This window comes from Thamnophis elegans, chromosome 1 (genome assembly GCF_009769535.1).
Source record: "Thamnophis elegans isolate rThaEle1 chromosome 1, rThaEle1.pri, whole genome shotgun sequence".
NCBI lineage: Eukaryota > Metazoa > Chordata > Lepidosauria > Squamata > Colubridae > Thamnophis > Thamnophis elegans.
The window spans coordinates 49,922,367-49,946,817 of record NC_045541.1 but is presented as its reverse complement, the minus strand read 5'-3'; the positions used below and the strand labels follow the sequence as shown (position 1 = coordinate 49,946,817).

Genomic DNA, 24,451 nt, shown 5'->3' with positions numbered 1-24,451 from the left:
AAAGGACCAATTACATGGTTTCTGGCTCAAATATCTGACCAGTTTACATGCAATATTGGCCAGGCAACTGAATGAAATTTTACAAAAGGGCCAAATTGATCAATGGTTGACAACTGGAAAAACATACTTGATTCAGAAAGATGCAACTAAAGGAGCAACACCTGAAAACTACAGACCAATAACATGCTTGCCAATAACCTTCAAATTACTCACAGGCATTATTGCAGATAACATGATGGATTATTTGGAAACAAACAACATCTTGCCAGTAGAGCAAAAAGGCAACAAAAGAAGGAGCAGGGGCACAAAAGATCAGCTTCTAATTGATAAAATGATATTAGAAAATTGTAAGAACAGAAAAACGAACTTGAATATGGTCTGGATTGATTACAAAAAGGCATTTGACTCACTGCCACATAGTTGGATCATAAAATGCTTAGAAACAACTGGCATTAGCAAAAATATTACATCCTTTACTGAAAAGGCGATGAAACAATGGAGAACTGAGTTGGCAGTAGGGAATGAGATCTACGGAATGGTTAATATCAAGCGAGGAATTTTCCAGGGTGATTCACTTTCACCTCTTCTCTTCATCATCGCAATGATCCCACTATCAGTAATCTTTAAAAAAATGAAATTAGGCTACCAAACAGCCAAAGAAGCTGAAAAATTTCACATTTACTATATATGGATGATTTGAAACTCTATGGAAAGTCAGAAATAGAAATCCAATCATTGACAAACACAGTCCGAATATTCAGCACCGATATTTCAATGCAGTTTGGCATGGAAAAATGCGCCACTGTATCCATAAAAAGGGGCAAAATCACTGCATGTGAGGGAATTGAAATGCCCAATGGCCAATTAATTAAATGCAATGAAAATGAAGCCTACAAATACTTAGGCATTCTGCAATTGGATAACATCAAGCATGGAGAAGTAAAAACTATTGTCAGGCGAGAGTACACCAACAGAGTTAGGAAAATTTTAAAATCTAAATTGAATGGTGGAAATACAATCAAGGCCATAAATACCTGGGCAATACCAGTTATAAGATACACAGCTGGTATAGTTAACTGGACACAAGCTGATTTGGACCTTTTGGACCGAAAAAACCAGGAAACTAATGACAATGCACTACAGTTTACATCCACGTGGTGATACTGATAGACTGTACCTGCCCCGAAAATCAGGTGGCAGAGGATTATTACAAGTGAAGCAAACAGTTGAAGAAGAAAAACATGGATTGGCTGATTATTTAAAAGAAAGTCAAGAACATCTATTAATCGAAGTAAAGAACAAAAATCTACTGAAGGCCCAACAGACAAAACAAGAATACAGAAAAGATGTGATAAAATCAAGAATGGAGAGTTGGCAGAACAAAGCACTGCATGGTCAATTTCTGGAAAAAATAAAAGATAAAGTGGACAGTGAACAAACTTGGTTATGGTTAAAAACAGGTACATTAAAGAAAGAAACAGAGTCACTAATCCTGGCTGCGCAAGAACAAGCTATCCGCACAAATGCCATTAAGGCCAAAATCGAAAAATCCTCTGATGATGCCAAATGCAGACTTTGCAAAGAAGCTGATGAAACTGTTGATCACATACTCAGCTGCTGTAAAAAAATCGCGCAGACTGATTATAAATTGCGGCACAATTCAGTAGCACAAATGATCCATTGGAATTTGTGCAAAAATTATAATATTAAAACAGCAACAAACTGGTGGGAACATCAGCCTGAAAAAGTCACCGAAAATCAGATGGTCAAGATCTTGTGGGATTTCCGTATACAAACCGACAAAATACTGGCGCATAATACACCAGACATCACACTGGTTGAGAAAAATAAGGTCACAATCATAGACATCGCAATACCAGGTGATAGCAGGGTCGCCGAGAAGGAACATGAAAAAATCGCAAGATACCAGGACTTAAAAATCGAAATTCAACGACTATGGCACAAACCAGCAGTGGTAATTCCAGTGGTAATTGGCACACTGGGTGCTATTCCAAAAGCACTGGAATTACATTTAAAACAGTTAAAAATTGACAAAATCACCATCAGTCAAATGCAAAAAGCCGCACTGCTTGGATCTGCACGCATATTACGAAAATACGTTACGACGTCCTAGGCCCCTGGGTGGGGCCCGACTAGTAACCAATGCCAAATCCGGCGAAACAACTGGCCGCTGTGATACAATTGTACAACAACAACAATAATAATAATCAAAAATCTACTGAAGGCCCAACAGACGAAACAAGAATACAGAAAAGATGTGATAAAATCAAGAATGGAGAGTTGGCAGAACAAAGCACTGCATGGCCAATTTCTGGAAAAAATAAAAGATAAAGTGGACAGTGAACAAACTTGGTTATGGTTAACAACAGGTACATTAAAGAAAGAAACAGAGTCACTAATCCTGGCTGCGCAAGAACAAGCTATCCGCACAAATGCCATTAAGGCCAAAATCGAAAAATCCTCTGATGATGCCAAATGCAGACTTTGCAAAGAAGCTGATGAAACTGTTGATCACATACTCAGCTGCTGTAAAAAAATCGCGCAGACTGATTATAAATTGTGGCACAATTCAGTAGCACAAATGATCCATTGGAATTTGTGCAAAAATTATAATATTAAAACAGCAACAAACTGGTGGGAACATCAGCCTGAAAAAGTCACCGAAAATCAGATGGTCAAGATCTTGTGGGATTTCCGTATACAAACCGACAAAATACTGGCGCATAATACACGAGACATCACACTGGTGGAGAAAAATAAGGTCACAATCATAGACATCGCAATACCAGGTGATAGCAGGGTCGCCGAGAAGGAACATGAAAAAATCGCAAGATACCAGGACTTAAAAATCGAAATTCAACGACTATGGCACAAACCAGCAGTGGTAATTCCAGTGGTAATTGGCACACTGGGTGCTATTCCAAAAGCACTGGAATTACATTTAAAACAGTTAAAAATTGACAAAATCACCATCAGTCAAATGCAAAAAGCCGCACTGCTTGGATCTGCACGCATATTAAGAAAATACGTTACGACGTCCTAGGCCCCTGGGTGGGGCCCGACTAGTAACCAATGCCAAATCCGGTGAAACAACTGGCCGCTGTGATACAATTGTATAATAATAATAATAATAATAATAATAATAATAATAATAATAATAATAATAATAATAATGAAATTTTACAAAAGGGCCAAATTGATGAATGGTTGACAACTGGAAAAACATACTTGATTCAGAAAGATCCAACTAAAGGAACAACACCTGAAAACTATAGACCAATAACATGCTTACCAACAACCTTCAAATTACTCACAGGCATTATTGCAGATAACATGATGGATTATTTGGAAACAAACAACATCTTGCCAGTAGAGCAAAAAGGCAACAAAAGAAGGAGCAGGGGCACGAAAGATCAGCTTCTAATTGATAAAATGATATTAGAAAATTGTAAGAACAGAAAAACGAACTTGAATATGGTCTGGATTGATTACAAAAAGGCATTTGATTCACTGCCACATAGTTGGATCATAAAATGCTTAGAAACAACTGGCATTAGCAAAAATATTACATCCTTTACTGAAAAGGCAATGAAACAATGGAGAACTGAGTTGGCAGTAGGGAATGAGAGCTACGGAATGGTTAATATCAAGCGAGGAATTTTCCAGGGTGATTCACTTTCACCTCTTCTCTTCATCATCACAATGATCCCACTATCAGTAATCTTAAAAAAAATGAAATTAGGCTACCAAACAGCCAAAAAAGCTGAAAAAAATTCGCATTTACTATATATGGATGATTTGAAACTCTATGGAAAGTCAGAAATAGAAATCCAATCATTGACAAATACAGTCCGAGTATTCAGCACCGATATTTCAATGCAGTTTGGCATGGAAAAATGCGCCACTGTATCCATAAAAAGGGGCAAAATCACTGCATCTGAGGGAATTGAAATGCCCAATGGCCAACTAATTAAATGCAAAGAAAATGAAGCCTACAAATACTTAGGCATTCTGCAGTTGGATAACATCAAGCATGGAGAAGTAAAAACTATTGTCAGGCGAGAGTACACCAACAGAGTTAGGAAAATTTTGAAATCTAAATTGAATGGTGGAAATACAATCAAGGCCATAAATACCTGGGCAATACCAGTTATAAGATACACAGCTGGCATAGTTAACTGGACACAAGCTGATTTGGACCTTTTGGACCGAAAAACCAGGAAACTAATGACAATGCACTACAGTTTACATCCACGTGGTGATACTGATAGACTATATCTGCCCCGAAAATCAGGTGGCAGAGGATTATTACAAGTGAAGCAAACAGTTGAAGAAGAAAAACATGCACTGGCTGATTATTTAAAAGACACTCAAGAACATCTATTAATCGAAGTAAAGAACAAAAATCTACTGAAGGCCCAACAGACAAAACAAGAATACAGAAAAGATGTGATAAAATCAAGAATGGAGAGTTGGCAGAACAAAGCACTGCATGGTCAATTTCTGGAAAAAATAAAAGATAAAGTGGACAGTGAACAAACTTGGTTATGGTTAAAAACAGGTACATTAAAGAAAGAAACAGAGTCACTAATCCTGGCTGCGCAAGAACAAGCTATCCGCACAAATGCCATTAAGGCCAAAATCGAAAAATCCTCTGATGATGCCAAATGCAGACTTTGCAAAGAAGCTGATGAAACTGTTGATCACATACTCAGCTGCTGTAAAAAAATCGCGCAGACTGATTATAAATTGCGGCACAATTCAGTAGCACAAATGATCCATTGGAATTTGTGCAAAATTATAATTTTAAAACAGCAACAACTGGTGGGAACATCAGCCTGAAAAAGTCACCGAAAATCAGATGGTCAAGATCTTGTGGGATTTCCGTATACAAACCGACAAAATACTGGCGCATAATACACCAGACATCACACTGGTTGAGAAAAATAAGGTCACAATCATAGACATCGCAATACCAGGTGATAGCAGGGTCGCCGAGAAGGAACATGAAAAAATCGCAAGATATCAGGACTTAAAAATCGAAATTCAACGACTATGGCACAAACCAGCAGTGGTAATTCCAGTGGTAATTGGCACACTGGGTGCTATTCCAAAAGCACTGGAATTACATTTAAAACAGTTAAAAATTGACAAAATCACCATCAGTCAAATGCAAAAAGCCGCACTGCTTGGATCTGCACGCATATTAAGAAAATACGTTACGACGTCCTAGGCCCCTGGGTGGGGCCCGACTAGTAACCAATGCCAAATCCGGCGAAACAACTGGCCGCTGTGATACAATTGTACAACAACAACAACAATAATAATAATAATAATGTGCCAGAGGTTTACATTTGAGTACAGCAAAAACCACTGGGAACATCAGGTTGAGAAGGTTCTAGAGAATGAAAAAGTCAAGATCTTGTGGGATTTCAGAATTCAGACTGACAGGCACTTGGCCTACAACACACCTGACATAACAATAGTTGAAAAGAAAAAAATATGGTTCATTGACATTGCTGTACCTGGTGATGCGCGAATTGAAGATAAGCAGCAAGAAAAAAATTACAAAGTACCAGGACTTGCAAATTGAAGTTGAACGACTGTGGAAAAAGAAATCGAGTGTTGTCCCGATTGTTAATTGGGTACATGTATGCCTAATTATGGACAAAACAAATCGAGATGAATTCAAGTTATATTTTATTTGATGTAGGATATCTTAGTCTGAGAAACTGAATCAGATGTTCAAAGGATTCAGTCACCACTGGAAATATTGAATAGATTAGTGAAATCAGCATACTTCACCATTCTTAGATTTCTGCAGAAATAAGTGTTATATCTGCTTCATGTGTCCTGTTTTCTAAATTTCAAAGAATGTAGCAATTGTGCTCAGACAAAAAAATTATGCTGAATGTGTAATACGTTTAGTCATGTGATCTACTACCACTGTTTATTGAGGGAAAACAATTATGCTTTTAGAAATCATGCTTGTTATACAATGAAAACATTGCCAGATGTTGCCAAGAGTTCATAACAGAGACAGATAAAATCTTAGAGGGTGTTTCTTGCTGATTAGATTTATTTCTTTTAACCATCTTTTGATCCACAAAATGTTTACACCATCTGTTATAAATTCTGATTTCATAGGTTAAATCATATAGTGAAAAATTAGATAAGGAGTTGGCAACTTTGGAAGTGGTGGAATCCCAAGCAGATGCAAAGTACGTGCTACATCTATTCCCCTTTTGCTTTATTCCTTTCATACTGGTGTACTTTATTGTTTATTTTGCCCCCCACAAATATTTCATAGCACAGCATTTATGTCAGAAGCACCAAAATTCTTCTTAGTTAAAAGGATTAGCTGGTGATATCACTGTTGTCTGGGGGATGCCCAATTGTGGGGCCTTTGCTCCAGCTCCAGCAGGAGTTGGAGCGAGAGATGGGAGCTCAACTCTGCTCCATGGGAGCATTTGGGTCTCAAATGTGAGCTTGCTAATCTACCCAATGTCCTAACCATGTGACCACTGTGCTTCTTATATTTGATAGCAAATAGAATCTTACATTAAGTAACATTTACTCATTCTTACTCATACATGCAGCAAGCATTGGCATTTAGAAAGAATCAGAAAGTTTGGCAGTGGCTGGATACAAAATACTGCGGACTAATTTATTTTTAAAGTGTTATTGCTTTAAATCACATACTTGTTTTTCTCCCTGGAATTAAATGGGTTACAGTTTAATTCTAATTTACCAAGAGTTAGGGCATTCGTTTTGCTAGAGTGTAAATGAGTTTAAAAATTCTTTTTCAAAAGGGCTCTTTATATATATATATATTTAAGAAGTAGAATTTGTGAATAACAACGTCATGTTGAACCCTATGGATTAGGAATGGGATGTCACTTACAGTAAGTTCATATGCGAGTAAAGGCAGGTGAGCAAATACTTTTGGCAATATAGTCTACATCAAAACAAATTATAGACCAAAATATTTTACAAATGTTCTCACTGAAACTTTTAATCCCTATTTTTACAGTATACAATAATTTTTGAAAGAATACCATACAATCAACACAATGCAAGTGCATTTCAGTTTTACTTGCTTGAACAGAAATGTTAAGCATATTCTTTTTAGGAACTTCAGTTTGAATCTATTGTATTTATAAAAGAAGTCTAATAGGTAAAGTTCAGACAGAAATGCAGTACGTTCAACTGAAGTTCCTATTCTTTTTTTTTTCTTCCAAAATTAACGTTTTAGAAATATTTTATGTAGGGTGAAATGTAACTGCTGGTAGTAATTTAGATGGTTGATTTTCACAAAGTTTTGTTTTATTAAGCCTATTTTCCAACTTTTATTCTGTGGCATTGGCTAGAGCAGGGGTGTCAAACTCGTGGCCAGCTGCACCACACGCTGGCCATGCCCCTGTTTTAGCAAAGGGGAAAAAAAGTCGTGATACGTCATGTGATGACAATGTGACAATGCAAGATTGACACCCCTGAGCTAGAGTGCTTCAGATAATTGGGGAACACATTTTTTCTTCAACCACTGCTTACACTTGCTTGGAAGAGATGTTCTAAATCCTCAAGTTTAATTCATTACACATTATTATCCTAGTGTATTACAGAAACTCCGAGCGCTGGTGGCAATGAATGAGAATCTTAAAGGTCAAGAACAAGAATTTAAAGCACATTGTAGAGTAAGTTTAAGAAAGTTATTTAGATATATTTCTGTTGCTGTTTGTGTAATGCTGTATAAGAAGCTCTTTTAAGATATGTGTTACATATGTTGATTTTGCAGCATGGTATAGGAAAATGATTGGCCACCTGTGATCAAACCATGCTATATAGGTAGGATACGCAGGAACGAGAGACTATAAATTTGCAAAGGCTTTGGAATCCTGATTGTTTCACAATACTAAAAGCAACATGATTTAAAAAAAAAAAAAGCTAAATTAAGCCACTGGAATTAAGAAAGTTAAAATAATGAGGAGTGGACTTTTTATTTGAAAAGATGGCTCTGTGTTCTTTAGATGAGACTTATTTCCATCTAACAGTTGATTGTGGAGCTTGGTAAATAGCGAAGTTGAACTGAATAGTCTTGCCTTATCATTTGCTAATTTAGATTAGCCAAGTTAAATGTCAGTTAAATATCAGTATTAGTGTCACATAGCTAGTGTTCTAGTGGTCTTTGTCCAATTGCGTGTACAGGCAACTTCAGGTAAATCTGGTCAGTGTAAACTTAGTTGGATTGACTTGTGCAGATATATGCTTTCTAATTCCCAGAATTCTTAACGAAGAGAATTTTCTAATTACATTACTATGCTGAATGGATCATTCATTTAACCTGGTGTAAGGTTGCTTCCTATATTACTATGTCTGTAGTTGTAGGCTGCAATTAAGGTTTTCATGAGTTATTAATGTTACGTAGAGGCTAAAACAGCACCTTATTAAGAGAAATTGGGGGCATAATTTTTTGCTGTGCAGATGGCATGCATTTTATTCTGAAAAGGCATTAGGATAAAAGTAGGACTCAAAATAAGAGAAATGAAATGTCCTATGAATTTTCAGATCCAGTATCTTAATGCCTTTTAGGATAACAGTTATAGATTGCTAGAGAATTGTTTTTCCCGAATTCATTTAAATGCCCTAAAATGTTGTGGCTTCATAATCTCCTTTGATTTTTTTTAAATGAAAGTTGCTTTGCAGGTACATCTTTCAACTATTTTTTCTTGTAATCTTGATGGTGGATGCATTTTTAATCAATATAGGTATACTAACATTTTCAAGCCAGCGTGCATCTTTTATTTTCCGCTGCAAGAAATATTTCAGGAAAAAAAATCTGCGTCTCTCCCCCCCCCCCCCGCCCCAAGTGTGCAACTGTCAACAGTAGAGCATCCTATTAAGTTTGTAAAAGAAGTTCTATCTTAAAATAAAATTAAATCATTGTTATTTAAGATAACAAATTAATTTTTAAATAAAATTAAAACATTGTCTCTAGTCCAGGGCTGTGAAACTTGCGTCCTGTGGGGCAGATGCATCACACGATGGCCACGCCCACGCCCGTTTAGCAAAGGAGGGAAAAATGTCACGATATATCACAGGATGACTCCATGATGATGCAAGCTTGACATCCCTGCTCTAGTCCATGTGTATCTTAACTGAATTTGAACACAATATGTGTTCTTGATTATTCAGTTCTTGGCTTCTTTTTTCATAAAGAGTACTTGTGTTTGGAGATGAACTATTTCTACTTTTATTATTGTTTAAGGAAGAGATGGCACGCCTCCAACAAAACATTGAAAATTTGAAAGCAGAAGCAGCTGAAAGTGGAGAGGAAAGGGTAAACAGCAAGTATTGGAAATTTCTATACTTTGCTTCTTTGATAATTATCTTTAATTGAGAAAACCCTTGCAATTATCTGCTAGTTCTGGTTAGAAACTGACATGGGTTTGTTTGTTTGTTTTTTGCCAATCTCTAGCTGGCAGGTCCTAGATCTATATGATGACGTTTACCTATAATCACTTTCAGATTAATACACTTCTTGATTTAATGTTTGTCCTGTCTCATCCATTGAATAAGAAAGCTGTTTCTTATTCAAAACCCGGTAGTTGAATACATGGTAGATAATGCTTAGATGACACTTAACTCTTTTCTTTTTAATATTTCTTTATTGAAGGCATTTTTTTTTTACAAAAATGGATAGTGATCGTGTGATTTAATGTGAACCAAAATATGTCTCTGTGAAATTATAATGGTAATAAAAGTTTGTAAAATGTATATAAAATTAAATCAAAAATTAATTTTGTATGAATGCTATGTAGTGATGTAATGGTCACAACATTTCATACATATTGTCATCCCACATTATTTATTGAAGCTATAAAATGACATTAATATTAAAATGCATTTAACATTAAAGTATTTAAAAAATCAGAAATATTAAAAATGAAGAAACGTATATAAATCTACAAGAAAAATAAAGATCATTAGCAAATTAAAAATAATAGCTTAGAAAACGAATGAATGAATGATGTCATTCTGAAAGAGAGTCTCTTTTAAAGTAAGCAGAGTCTGAAATACTTCAGTCCATTCATGGATAATCTATGTTATTATGAATGGGGAGAAAACATACCAAGAAGCTGAAACACTGAGAGCTAATCAAAGGATACTAGATGGTCTAAATTGGTCAGGAGAGAGCAACAGAGCCTGGAAAATTCAAACTGATTAATGAATCAGGGGCAGGAAAGTTTTCACCTCTTTCAGGTGAGTTTCTAAAAGGGGGAAGAGCTTCATTGACCAAGTTTCATTGTTCCTTTGGTCTTAGACCTTTAATATCTATCTGGTTTTCTACTTTGGCTTCTGTCAAGTAGGAAACATGCCCCAACCTGAACAAGAGTTTTTAAATCAAAATATATTAACTTTTTGGGGGGCAAAGGGAGGGTTAGGTATAAATTAGGACTGTATCATGTGTGGATGCTTGTTAGAAGAAGCTCCAGAATCTGTTAAAAGTTATTTTTTCTTTCTCTCATTACCTTTAACTCTCAGTTACTCCTTAATTTACACCATTAACCATTTGTATCCTCTTCTGAAATCAGTAACCTCTTTCTGACAAGTAGCAGGAATGAGGTATTTCATTTGGTATAGAACTAAATGATGAATACAGGCACCATATTTTTCGGATTATAAGATGCACCGGTGTATAAGGAACACCAAGATTTCAAAGGTAAGTAAGAAAAAAAAGTGTTTGTCCTCCCCGGCCCTCAGGAGCACTCTGCAGGCTTCAGCAGAGCTGGGGGAAGGCAAACGCGGGCTGTTTTTCACCAAAACGGGGACATTTTCCCCTTCCCCCAGCCCTGCTGAAGCCTGCAGAGTGCTTCTGGGGTGTGGGGAAAGGGAAAAACACCCCCATTTTGGTGAAAAATGGCCAGTTTTTCACCAAAATGGAGGCATTTTTCCCTTTTCCCAATCCTGCTGAAGAGTGCTTCTGGGGATGTGGAGGAAGGCAAAAACGCCCCTGTTTTTGGCCCGTTTTTCACAAAAATTGGATCCGGGGGTGGGGCTTCGGGAGGCAAAAAATGGCTGCATTCGGTGTATAAGCCACACCAACATTTCCACGCTCTTTTGGGGGGGAGGTGAAAGGTGCGTCTTTTACTCCAAAGAATACGGTAGTTCTCAAGTTATGATTAGAATTGAGCCCAAATTTATGTTAAGTAAAACATTTAAGTGAGATTTGCACTATTTTACGATCTTTCTTGACACTGTTGTTAAGTGAATCACCACAGTTGTCAGTAACAAGTTGATAAGTGAATCTGGCTATCCCATTGACTTTGCTTGTCAGCTGATCCCATGATCGCAGGATGTTGCAATCATCATAAATATGAACCAAGCATCTGAATTTTGATCATGTAACCATAGGGATGCTGCAACGGTTGTAAATGTGAAAAACAGTCATAAACCATTTTTTTTCAGCACCATTGTAACTTTGAATGATTCCTAAATGGGCTGTTGTAAGTCGAGGACTACCTGTATTGTTGTACACTGTTCTGCTCCTCATTGGTTTCAATAGATCTTAATTCAGCTCACATGAATATGGATATTTTTATGTCTTGAATATTAGGAACCTACTAAAATTATAGACCAACAATACAAAATGGAGAAAGAGAAACTGCAGAAGATCAGACTTCTTCTGGTAAGTTAGCGGGGGGGGGGGGGATGAATTTAATAAATTTCTTCCCATTTTTCCATCATGTTCAACATAATTTCTGGTTAATGTATGAATGTTAATTTCTTAAATGAATGTTTCAAATGTAAACATCATTTCATGTAACTATTTTTTTAAAAGCTATTTCAACAAGATTTGTCCCAGGGAAGTAACTGCACTGTAGCACAATCGATTCTGTTATCAAGTTCTTTTGGAAGGTTGCTCCATTTTTAAAAGCTACCTAGTTTTTATTTTTTGTTTTAATTCCCTTCAGGCCCGCCGAAATAGGGAAATAGCTATTTTGCAACGTAAGATTGATGAGGTGCCCAGCAGAGCTGAGTTGACACAGTACCAGAAGAGATTTATTGAACTGTATGGTCAAGGTATGTGTATCTCTCACTGCTAAATAGCATGAACTTATAGAGCATGACAACGCACCTCGCTAATAGTAGCTCTGTTAGTTTCCTTTGGATAGTTACTTCCTATGCCTCTCCTCTCGGGTACTTTAAAAATTGCCTGCAGGTTGAAGATTTGATACTTCTGTGACTTTGAGGGTGGGTAGGTAAAAGATAATAAGCATGTATTTCAGCAGATGGCAGCATCTAAATCAACCTTGGCTGATCTCAGAAGCTATGTATGTTTGGCCTTTGTTAGGATTTTGATGGGATTCCCTCCTCGGAATTCCAGAGCTGTAGACTAGATGGTGGTGATTAATACTTTTGAGTCAGTTACCTTCTGAGAGAAGTCCCTGCAATTTTCTTGGCAATATATTTGGAAGTCTGCCTTACCTGCTTTTTGTGCTGAGAGAGTGACCGGTTCAAAGTCACCCAGCGGGACTGGAACTCTCAATCTCCTGGTTTCCACCTTGGGGCCTTAAATCTCTACTGCCCACCAACTGGTTCTCTGTACCACAAGATTAGGAAGTTAAAAACAATAACCAACCATTGAAAACAATAACCAAGCAGTGTCTATAACGCTGCCAAGAAAACCAAATTAATGCAGGATTGCGCATCCAGAAGTTTGTTTTATTGGGAGGTTCACTTATTTCTATTAACTCCAAAAATTAATAAAATTAATTTATAACGCTATTTATAAAGGTTGGGTAATAAATGGCAGACGGGTTAGGTTTTTTTAGAGTTCTGAAGTTGTTTAAAGTCTATTTACATTTGAAAAGTCCTTTGGATAAATACTAATGTTAAGAGCATTAAAACATGGCATCTGCTTCCCAACAGATGCATTTGACAGAGCTATCTCTTGCTGCAGGTAGTAGATGAATTATAAAACTGGGAAATTAAGTGGGGAGCACAACTGTTTATCCTTTTCTGGATTCTTTTCTTCCAGAAGTGTAGGTATTTACAGATCTTTGCTTACAACCATAAGGTCTAGGAACTTTTTTAGACATTAGCTCATGTTCCATGTAGACCAGTGTATTCTGAAATTGAATGTAGTTTGTGTCTCTCAGGTTTTTTTAAACGGAAGTTGCATATTTGGTTTGGAGATGAGATTGACAGTATATGTCTGTGTGTTATGCTTTGTGAAAGCAGAATTTACTCTGTATATGGAATGTGACCAATACTAAAGTTATCCTGGTAGAAAATGCCATTATCTCTGCACTGAATGGGTTCTTCCCATCACTGGTGTGGTACTCCCAGCCTGATGTTTTGCCAGTCTGCAATTGTAGTTTGGCATTTGTCATTACTTATCCTTAAAAACTACTTTAAATTAAAAAATACATCAGCTTTCCTCAAAAGCTGGCAGTGAATTAAACATTGTGTGTGTGTGTGTACACACATACATATAGACACGGAAGTAAAGAATGTGGTAAAATAGAACCACATATCAAGCAGTAAGAGGCAGTAAAAATATAATAGAGCAGATTGATCTGTTTGGTCCATTTGTGTGTGCATAGCCATGCATGCATATGATGGATCAGCAGGCACATCAGAATAATATATGAGTTTTACCATTATGCCTTTTCAGGCTCTCCAGTACCATTAATAGCCTGTAGAGTGTTTTGTGTCAGATTCTGCCTTATTTCTTTCCAGAACAGATATATTTTTTTTCTTGGTTGTGCTTAATGTAGTGAATGGATGATTTAGGAGAATTCTACCTTTTGCCTGCCTGATAGATGCTTAAACGAGCATTACAAATCATTTAGAATAACCCTTTTTCCTTTACTAGCTGAAGTTCTGTCACTTCCAATAATTTATGTGAGCTACAATTCACAGAATGTTGATTTTATGTTAAGATCTATTGCCTGGTGTTTTTAGACTGGCTGATTGCTTGCCAGCTTAGTCTTTTCTTTCTTTTTATTTTATTTTATTCACAACGTTAAAATACAGACTCCAAGAAAGAAAGAAAGAAAATACAATAACAGAGCCAAACAAGCCCCCACCTCTCCTATCTATCTATCTATCTATCTATCTATCTATCTATCTATCTATCTATCTATCTATCTATCCATCCATCCATCCATCCATCCATCCATCCATCCATCCATCCATCCATCCATCCATCCATCCATCCTCATCCATCCATCCATATGCATGCATAGTAAACAGATTCAGCCAACCTCTTGGTCACTTCTTATCTTTTGATAACCTCTTGAAAATTTAAAAGACACTTGACCCAAAATAAATTAGGGCTAGGTATTTGAGGTTCCATTATATCGATCATGGGTGGTTTTCATAACAGAAAACAGTTCCAGTCGTAGTCTGATGCTTAGTCCCAAATTGGGGTATTATAATTGTATTTTTTAACATTTTTAGATGGTTGAAAATACTTGATTTTACTAGCGGGTTTGTTTAGTAATTTGATGACTGTAGTATGAACTGCCTGTAAAGTTTAAATGCAATAATTTCAAATGAGCTATTTAAGATTGGGGAAATTGCAGAATCCATGGTGTAGACTAGCATTCCCTTTCAGGTTTGGTGGCATTGGGGTGGGGGAAAGGGATGGTTTTGTGTGAGGGGCAGGCATGTGTGCATGCACATACAGTTTCATTTGTGTGAGTGGGGTTGCAAGTGGGCTGCGAATGCACTGCCTGCCACTCATGTGCAAATAAACCACAGCCCGGTAGTGGGCCACGGGCCACAGGTTAGGGACACCTGGTGTAGATTAAGGATGCAATTTAGTAATTCGCTGTTTTGGAAACAGAACTATGTAGGAACAATTCCATCAAAAATGGATGCACTTCTTAACATAGGCACCCAGAGGAATGTCTGCTGAAATCCATAACCCATACAGTTACTCACTTAAATGAAATGGTTTTATTAGATCTCTTTCTGAGCATTTAAGTATAGAAAGGGTGCTACTTTAATGGTATATAAAAATATGAAGAGAGCAATAGTGATCTGTGAAAAGAAAACATCCTGAATGCATAAACATTCTTTTAGCATAATGGATCAAACCACTATAAAGGCAAATACAAACTTTCAATCCTGATAATCATCATTTGGCATAAGGAAAAGAACTAGACTACTGAAAAAAAAATCTGTGCACACACATTGAGATAACATTGGATTCACTGATGGCAGCTTAGTGAGGATTTCCTTTGAACAAATGTGCTAGATATCTGGATTGTGACATATTCTGAGACAGTTAGATATAGCATGCCTTGCCTTGCTACATCACATCTCAACTACTATAATATAGATAGTCCTCAACTTATGATCATTTGCTTAACAACCATTCAAAGTTACAGCAGACCCCCTCAAAAGGTTTTTTTTTTTTTTGCAGTGTCCTGCAATCACATGATAGAGATTTGCAATAAGTCTGGCATTTACTTCCACTTTCCAGCAGAAAGAAAAGGCCATAATGAACAATGGATTCACCTAATATTCTCATTGTTTGGTTAACAACCACTGCATTGGCGTAACAACAGCTGGATTTGGCCAGACATGATTTTTTCAAACCACTTTACGATTGTCATGTCTTACAACCATAATTGCCAGGTTCAATCACAGTTGTAAACCAGGGACTACTTGTAGGAGACTATCCTTAAAAGGTATATACTGGCTTGGGAATTCTGGGATTTTGAAGACCACCTATCTTAAAATTGTCAAAGTAAGAACCCCTGATCTAGACATTTAAGTCTTAATGATTTGGGAGCTAGTTCACTGTTCATTTTATTCTGTATTTTGAAATTATTTTCCTTGTGTTTTAATTTTTGTTTCAGCATCTTTGAATATTTGTTGGAGTAGGAAGATGGCCTTTAAACTACGGTAAATAATATACAATCAGTTGTGGTCTGCTACATTTTTAACTTGTTTTTCTGAATTCTTGATTTTTCCGCAGTATCAGCAACGCACAAAGAAACAAAGCAGTTTTTTACCCTCTACAACACACTGGATGATAAAAAGTGTATTTGGAAAAAGAGGTAAATAAAATTTGCAGTAATTTGGGAAAACACAAAGCCTATTTTTGAGCTTGATATATCATGAAATAATTCAGCTGCTTCAAATCCTACATCTGCTTATTTAGCACTAAAATACACTTTATGCTTGCTTATTAAAAAATTATATTGGGGTACACTTCGAATTTGTAAAGCAAACAACCCTTTGCCTTAAAATATTGTTAATGTTGTAGATATAAAGATAGGTTCAGCAGTGACTGATGTCCACAGAATGTGAGAATTTGCCACAGTCACTTTCTGTGGTTAACTCACAGTGGCCAACTCACCACAACCAATTCACCACAGTGTAATTTGGCCATTTTCTATGGGAAAATTCAACAATTTTATTTAATTCAACAACTGTCTAACATGTAAAAACAGCCCAGGTTCAAATCTCAATAAGGGTATGGTTAGCTGATGAGAGCTAAATAGCTTGAAATAGATATATACTAGTCTCCTTATTTATTTATCAGCATAAATGTAACACAAAAATGGTTTCCTGCCTAGAAGGCTCCTAGGGTGGAATTGAAAGCCAAAAGGGAAGCAGTATGCTCCCTCCATATTTGGGCATATTGAGTGCTTTGACATAACACTTACTTATTTCTTTGGCACAGCTGATAAGGGAGGAAAGCTTGTGGCTTAGTGGCTAATACAACTGCCTAACATGTAAAAACAGCCCAGGTTCAAATCCCAGTAAGGGTATGGCTAGCTGATAACAGCTAAATAGTTTGAAATAGATCTATACTAGTCTCTCTTTATTTATTATCAGCACAAATGCAACACATATTTGTGCTTATGTTGTGTTTATTTAAATATCTGTGCTTGCTTGAACAGTGGTATATTTGTAAATACAATAAATATTTGGATATTTTAGACTGCGGTAATCTAAATTTCCTGCCAGCACACATTTTATATAGTGCTGGAAATGTGATAGCATATAGTATTTGCATTTAATATACCAAGGTAAACACAAACTGGTTCATAGATAAATATTCTTACCACAATGATTGCAAGTACATGTTCATGTGCCAGTAATCATGTAATCAATACTCTATTGTATAATATACAATCATACTGTATATAAATTGCTTTTTAACAAGTCTATTGCTTGAATGACTTTAAAAAACTTTTTACTTGGAAAACTTATATTTTGGCTTTTTCAGGTTAATTTGCTTAATTCCGTTCATGATAACTTCCAGCAGTAAGTAGACTGATCACATTCCCTCCCGCTCCTTTGTGCTAAGCATAGTTTCATGACTTCTTGTGTTCAATTTCAATTTAAGAAACATTGTTAAAGCCTTTACATATACATTACAGTGTATCATGAATTATAAAACTCTACCAATAGCTATAGTTGCTAGTGCAAAATATATACTCCTGCTACTTTTTCTCTGAATTTTTAAACAGTGTAGAGCAGTGATGTCAAACTTGCAGCATCACGTTGTCATCATGTGGCATATTCTGACTCCCCCCCTTCGTTAAAACGGGGGTGAGCGTGGTCAGCACATGGCACATCTGGCCCATGGGCCAGGAGTTTGACATTCCTGGTATAGAGAATCAGTTTGGTATAGTGGCTAACTAGTGGCTAATTAGTACTGGCCTAGAAACCAGGAAACTGTGCATTCAATTCCCTTTTAAGCACATAAAGGCAGCTGGGTGACCTTGGACCAGTCACACTCTCAGCCCATCCTACTTCACAGGGTTGTTCTTATGGGGAAAATAGAGGGAGGAGTATGAGGTATGTTTGCCATTTTGAGTTATTTATAAAGTAATCAAGGTAAAGAAAAACTCTAATAAATAAACAATAAATATGCTATTTGTTGTGTTTCAGGGAGAAATAGAAAATGGTCCTCTTAAGTATTTGGTTTTTTGTTCTTGACTCCTGGCAACTTGCAATCTCCCAGTTTCTATCCTGGTGCCTTAAACACTATTCCAACTGACTTTCATGTATTGTTGTACTTTAGCAATATTCTTCTCAATCAAACTTATTTACTTAGGGCACATAAGTAAAAATTGTTTGTCCTCAGGCAGCATGGCTGGAACTAATAACAGTGTCAGTTTTGTACATCATCCAAGAAACCATAAAGGTTGGTTTGCAGCTATACCACTTTAAGAAACGAGTCCCTAGGCATGTTTTCAGCTAAACCATAATTGGTCGTGGTTGTATTTGCAAACACACAGAGACTTTTGTTGCAAACAGAAATATTTCAGGGGGGTTCCTGAGAGTGTTTGCCAGCCAAGATTGTCTTGTTTTAGCAAGAGCTCTTTATCCTCATTGAACATGATTTGGAGCACTTGTTAAAAGGATGTATGTATGTCTCAAACTTAATCATAATGAGTGCCACATGAGAACTGCTTCCATTAACTGGAAGGTTGCCACACTAAAGCTTTCCTCTTATTCCTAAATTGATACAAAGGACTTTGACAAGTGAAAAATAAGAGAATGAAAGTATCACAGCATGCTGTTAATCATACCTTTATTAAATTAACAACAACAACAACAAAACCCTCCTTTTCTCCAGTGTGCTGAGTAGACAATCCAGGAATGGGTGTTAACTCTGCTTCTCTGCCCAGAGATCATGTTTGTCATCTTTTTACTCACGCCTCCCTTGCCTGGTGGCCTCCCAGTTCGACTCAGTCTTCGCTTAGTAACAAAATCCCTCCTTTTCTGTGAAATAGAAAATTGCCATCTGGTTGACCCCTCTCTCAGCCCTAGGCAAAGGCAAAGGACTTTTGAAAATATTGCCAAGAAAACGTCAGGCAGTTGCCAGAAATCAATACAATACAATACAATAGCAGAGTTGGAAGAGACCTTGGATGGTCTTCTAGTCCAACCCCATGCCTAGGCAGGAACCCTATACCATTCCAGACAAATAGCTATCCAACATCTTCTTAAAGACTTCCAGTGTTGAGGCCATTCACAACTTCTGGAGGCAAGCTGTTCCACTGATTAATTGTTCTAACTGTTGGGAAATTTATCCTCAGTTCTAAGTTGCTTCTCTCCTTGATTAGTTTCCACCCATTGCTTCTTGTTCTACCCTCAGATGCCTTGGAGAATAGTTTGACTCCCTCTTCTTTGTGGCAACCCTTGAGATATTGGAACACTGCTATCATGTCTCCCCTAGTCCTTCTTTCATTAAACTAGAAATACCCAGTTCCTGCAACCTTTCTTCATATGTTTAGTCTCCAGTCCCCTAATCATCTTTGTTGCTCTTCTCTGTACTCTTTCTAGAGTCTCCAAATCTTTTCTACATCATAGAGACCAAAACTGAATGCAGTATTCCAAGTGTGAGCTTACCAAGGCATTATAAAGTGGTATTAACACTTCACGTGATCTTGATTCTATCCCTCTGTTTATGTAGCCTAGAACTGTGTTGGCTTTTTTGGCAGCTGCTGCACACTGCTGGCTTATATTTAAATGGTTGTCCACTAGGACTCCAAGATCCCTCTCACAGTTACTACTGTTGAGCAAGGTACTACCTGTACTGTACCTGTGCATTTCGTTTTTCTTGCCTAAATGTAGAACCTTACTCTTTTCACCATTGAATTTCATTTTATTAGATACTGCCCAATGTTCAAGTTTGTCAAGATCCTTCTGTATCTTAAGCCTGTCTTCTGGAGTGTTGGCTATTCCTGCCAGCTTGGTGTCATCTGCAAAGTTGATGAGTTCCCCATTTATTCCCTCCTCCAAATTATTGATGAAGATGTTGAGCAGTAAAGGGGCTAAAACAGAGCCTTGGGGTACTCCACTGCATACTTCCCTCCATGAAGATGCAGTTCCATTGAGGACTACACGTTGAGTGCTGTTGGTCAGCCAGTTATGAATCCATCTGGTGGTGATGCTGTCCAACCCACATACTCTACTTTATCTAGTAGTAGGCTATGGTCTACCTTATCAAATGCCTTACTGAAGTACAAGTAAACTATATCGATGGCATTCTTCTGGTCCACTAATTTTGTCACATTGTCAAAGAATGCAATAGGATTAGTCTGGCATGATCTGTTTTTTGACAAACCCATGTTGGCTTTTGGCTATTACTTTGTTTACTTCTAGGTGTTCAAGTCAAGATGGATGGATGGATGGATGATGATGGATGATGGCAGGCAGGCAGGCAGGCAGGCAGGCAGGCAGGCAGGCAGGCAGGCAGGAAGGAAGGAAGGAAGGAAATGTAGGAAAGTATCAGGCTGCCCAAATCCTGCCTTTTTCTTTTTCTGGTCTCTTCTTGATTGGAGTTATAGTTTGTCCCCTTGGTTTCTTTTCTGTTCCTTCTCTTTGCTGGGCAGAGAATTCTTTGCTTGCTTTTTGCCTTTTCCAGCCCTTGCCTATGACTCCTCCTCTTCAACGTACCTCTCCTCATGGCAGCTCCTAATCTCCTATCTTTCCTTCCTGACAAACTTCATTTCCTCCTCGTCTTTACCTAAGGCATTACCTGCCACAGAGTCTGAGAACAGGAGCTATTTGCCGTGAGCAGCTTTGAAGTTATCACTTGGCGAGACCACTTAACCATAATCTCCTAGGCTGGAAAAGCCATTGGATGGGACTGTGGCAAGTTATGGGAACCAGACCACTCCTTACCCTGTTGTGCATCTTGGATATCTAGTTCAGTGCTTTTGCTTAGGTATCACTTAGGTGGTATCTCAGGGTCTACAAAGCATTCTGGACGGCTACAATGAGGTTACATATGGCCATGGACTTTAGGTTTGAGAGCCTTAAACTTTCAGTTCTGCTTTTCATAGATGCAGGGTACAATTTCCAAATAATGTTTTAATGAAGTAAAGTCTACATCTTCCTTCTCATTATAGGGTGGTTTATTATCATAAGCTTATGATAATCCCACTGAGTATATAAAGACCAGTTTGGTATAGTGGTTAAGGCAATCAAGCTAGAAACCAGGAGACCACGATTCTAATCTCACCTTAGGCCAGAGCTGAGTATCTTGGGCCAGTCACTCAGTCTCAGCCCTAGAAGCAAACAAAGGCAAATACACTACTGAAAACTTTGGAGGAGAAACTGCAGGACATGTCAAATGCAGGAAAATAAGACTACATAAAAAGAGTAGAATGAACACCTACACCTACACATATAGTATGCTATCCTCCTTTAACTGTAGATTGCTGTAGAAAAAATAAAGTGGGCAAAAAATCTCCTTTTTTCACTTTTCCATTCTCAGTCTTCGTGTCTGCCATCTAAAACATTTTCTTTTCCTTTCAGAGCCATGGCTTCCCCTAGTGCTCGAGACCAATTCCTGCGACAAATGGACACGATTGTAGAAGGAATTAAACAGAATCGAATGAAGGTTAGATAGCCTTTTCTAGATATTTGATATTTGTGCATGTTTCCTTTTTCAAATGTCAGTAGAATTCCTTGCTGGTATCCTTTTGCTTCCTCTAATTATGAGCATAGCTCAATGTGCTGCAGAAAATTGCAACAACATTTCAGAGAAGCACATTTCAACTGAAGGGTTAAGAGCTGTTCAGCCACTGAAAATTTTGCTTTGATTGGGGTATCTGAGGCTGGATAGGTCAAAACCTTTACACTGAAGTATGGCAATTCATCTTGGCAAAGGAATTGTTAGGGGTTTTTTTTGGATGAGATAAGAGAGTTGTTCAATATACTGCCTGCATCTTATATTATTTGAACTGTAATTAGCAAACTGGATGATATTGCAAAGCATTTAGTTTTACTTAATCAGTTTTGACTGTTGTAGTTCAAAGCAGCCAGTGCTTGTTCTGGCTAAACTTCATTTGATCCATTGTGGATTCGGGTAGGACAGAAACTAACTGTGAGAGAAGAGTAAAGTCTCTTTTATCTAGATTTTATATGAATATGGTTTGTGAAAGTGGAGGCTCAAGAGTTTTTCTAAGTTCTATTTTTTAAGCAGAAGGAGCAAGGAAAGGTACAACACAGGTAAAGAGTTAGGGTATTGAGGAGCTTATAGAACTTTATTATATGATCTTTCAGGGTCTGCCTGTTTTCCGATTTCCCTTTTTAAAGATTTACAGATTAAGATGCTGTAGAACGCAGTTTTTTCGGGAGGAGGGAGGGTGGAGAAAATCTGAAAGTTTTTATTTCTTTTGATAGGTAGGTAGGTAGATTGGTGTAGTTACTGTGTATTGAATGGTGTTGCATAGTCTATTTGTATTTTTTCTTTTTCCTTACAACAGTTGGAGAGAAAAAAACAAGAAAACAAAATGAGAAGGGACCAGTTAAATGATGAATATTTGGAACTGCTAGAGAAGCAGAGACTTTACTTCAAACAGTCAAAGAATTTAAAGAGGTAAAAGAGGGGTGGTGGTTATGGAACTGGTATAATTTATATTTTCTCTACTAGAGTTTCTGAGCAGCTTGCTACTCCGGATACTGTACCGGGGTTTAGAAAGGAAAGAACAATCAGCAAAATGTGACAGCTATATAATAGACAATGCACAACCAAACTTTATTCAGAGAGTTCAGGTCATTCCTGAAACCCGGTTTCAATGGTATTCACAATGATTATGTTACGTGAAGGATCAGAAATTACTTTTGATGTTGGTTTACATATCATAGCTTGATAATGTTTTAAAATAGGGTTGCTTTTGAACAAAGTTTTTTGATAATCACCATATATTCTTTTATCATCTAATGTCACATAAAGCAGCTTATGAAATCACTGAATTTAATTTTGGTAGTTAAAAGTTGAAGCAGTATGTGGGATTGTTATGTTCATGCATTATGACAGACCAGAACTTAGAATATTATTTGTTTGATTGATTGATTAATTTCTATAGCTAGACATCTCAACAAGTGACTTTTGTGTGGTTTTGTTCCTAATCAACAGGAGGTCCCCAACCTGTGGGCCACAGCATAATGCCAGGCAGGACTAGCCTTGTTGTTTATCCTAGATGTCTCTTTTAAGTTTTGAAGCACCCACTTGTCTCTTTTGCATCAACAGAATGCCGTAAAAATGAAATGCTTTTGTCGAAGCTGAAGGCAAGGGGTCCCTGAAGAACTTCAGGCAGAAATTTTTTGTTTTGCTGTCATCAGGTTCATTATTTCTTAAACATTTTTCAGCATTATTCAAAAATGTAATCTGATTTTATCTTTGCACTAGTTAAAATTTCAGTTGCAATACGCACATCATGTTTGAAGCATGAGAATAAATCAGTAATATGTAAAACAAAACCTTTACCTTCTTTGGCCAACATCATATTGAACTTGGATTTACAGTGCTCTGTTTTGCCCTCTTGTGTGCATAAGGAGCAAACTGAACCTGGACATAATCACATGGAACGTAATGATAAAAAAGGAATATGAAAGTCCAAGCAGTTCTGTTACCATATATGCATATATGTTTCCTTCATAAAGTGGTAGTCTGGTCCCTTTTTGAGTCTGTGAGTCTCAAGCAAGAACAATTTTACTTAGCCCAAATTATAGCATTCAACTTTCATTCAGTTGACATGTGCAATAAATATCCTGAATCCAAAATGCCGTATAAGTAAGTAGAGGGCACTTTTGTGTTATACTGGGGAAATGATGAGGTCCTACTGTGAGGGAATCATTTGCAACACCTTCAGACACACACATATGTACACATCCTCACTGTGCAATTAGGATTTAATATTCCTGTATTGTCATCTGCCTTTCAACATTGGAATTTTGTTTTAAACAGTGTCCATCGATAATAGCGGAACTGGTTTTGGACAATGCAAGTTATTTGAAGATGGGAATTGTTTTGATCAACTTGTTTCAATAGGGAAGGGAAGTCAAAAGATCGGGAATAGGGAGGAAGGATTTGGCACATATTCAACCCCCAAGTCTGGTTTCCTTTTGTCTGTCTTCGTATTCACCTGTGTTTCAACCCATCTGACTTAAATTCTGTGCAATGCTTCTTGTAGCATTGTGGAAAGTCATATACCCATGAAGTTGCTTTTGAAAGCTGGCAAAGATCTTAAGATTTTAAAATGTATTATTTACTAAGCAAATGTATATTACTGCTCATCTACTGGGAAGAATTCTGGGCAATGGGGAAAAAAAGTTCAAACTGCATTACAGTACTATAGGCAAAACATTCTACCACCAGTCGTATTATCTGTATTCTTCTTCAGTGAGAAAACTAATAAAAATGAAGTCTCATTCAAATTGAGTTGACTCAGTGATTCATTGAAATATGTCATATGTTTTATGTCTTGACAGAGAAATAGTTTTCCAGTTATCTTCATGAGATGTTTTTTCTTAGCTCCAGGATTCTATGGATGAGATCCTGTTTAAATTTTTTAGAATATCCAAGGTTCACCATGTGTTGCCACTGTTGATGTGGCTGGGAAATTAAAACAGGGAACAATCTATTAGCTCATTTTAT

At 37.1% G+C, this 24,451-nt stretch overlaps 1 protein-coding gene across 1 annotated transcript in view; it reads left to right on the top strand.

Annotated features, from left to right (window-relative positions):
- The window catches only part of CCDC93 (coiled-coil domain containing 93), a 45,134-nt gene extending 20,899 nt beyond the window's left edge, over positions 1–24,235 (top strand). Inside the window, 11 exon segments of the mRNA XM_032220487.1 lie at positions 6,169–6,242; positions 7,634–7,715; positions 9,287–9,358; positions 11,636–11,707; positions 11,994–12,102; positions 16,016–16,078; positions 16,081–16,097; positions 17,276–17,313; positions 21,325–21,409; positions 22,278–22,390; positions 23,044–24,235. Coding sequence (XP_032076378.1) covers positions 6,169–6,242; positions 7,634–7,715; positions 9,287–9,358; positions 11,636–11,707; positions 11,994–12,102; positions 16,016–16,078; positions 16,081–16,097; positions 17,276–17,313; positions 21,325–21,409; positions 22,278–22,390; positions 23,044–23,080 — 762 coding nt within the window. The 3' untranslated portion in view covers positions 23,081–24,235.
- The last annotated feature ends 216 nt before the right edge of the window (positions 24,236–24,451 follow it).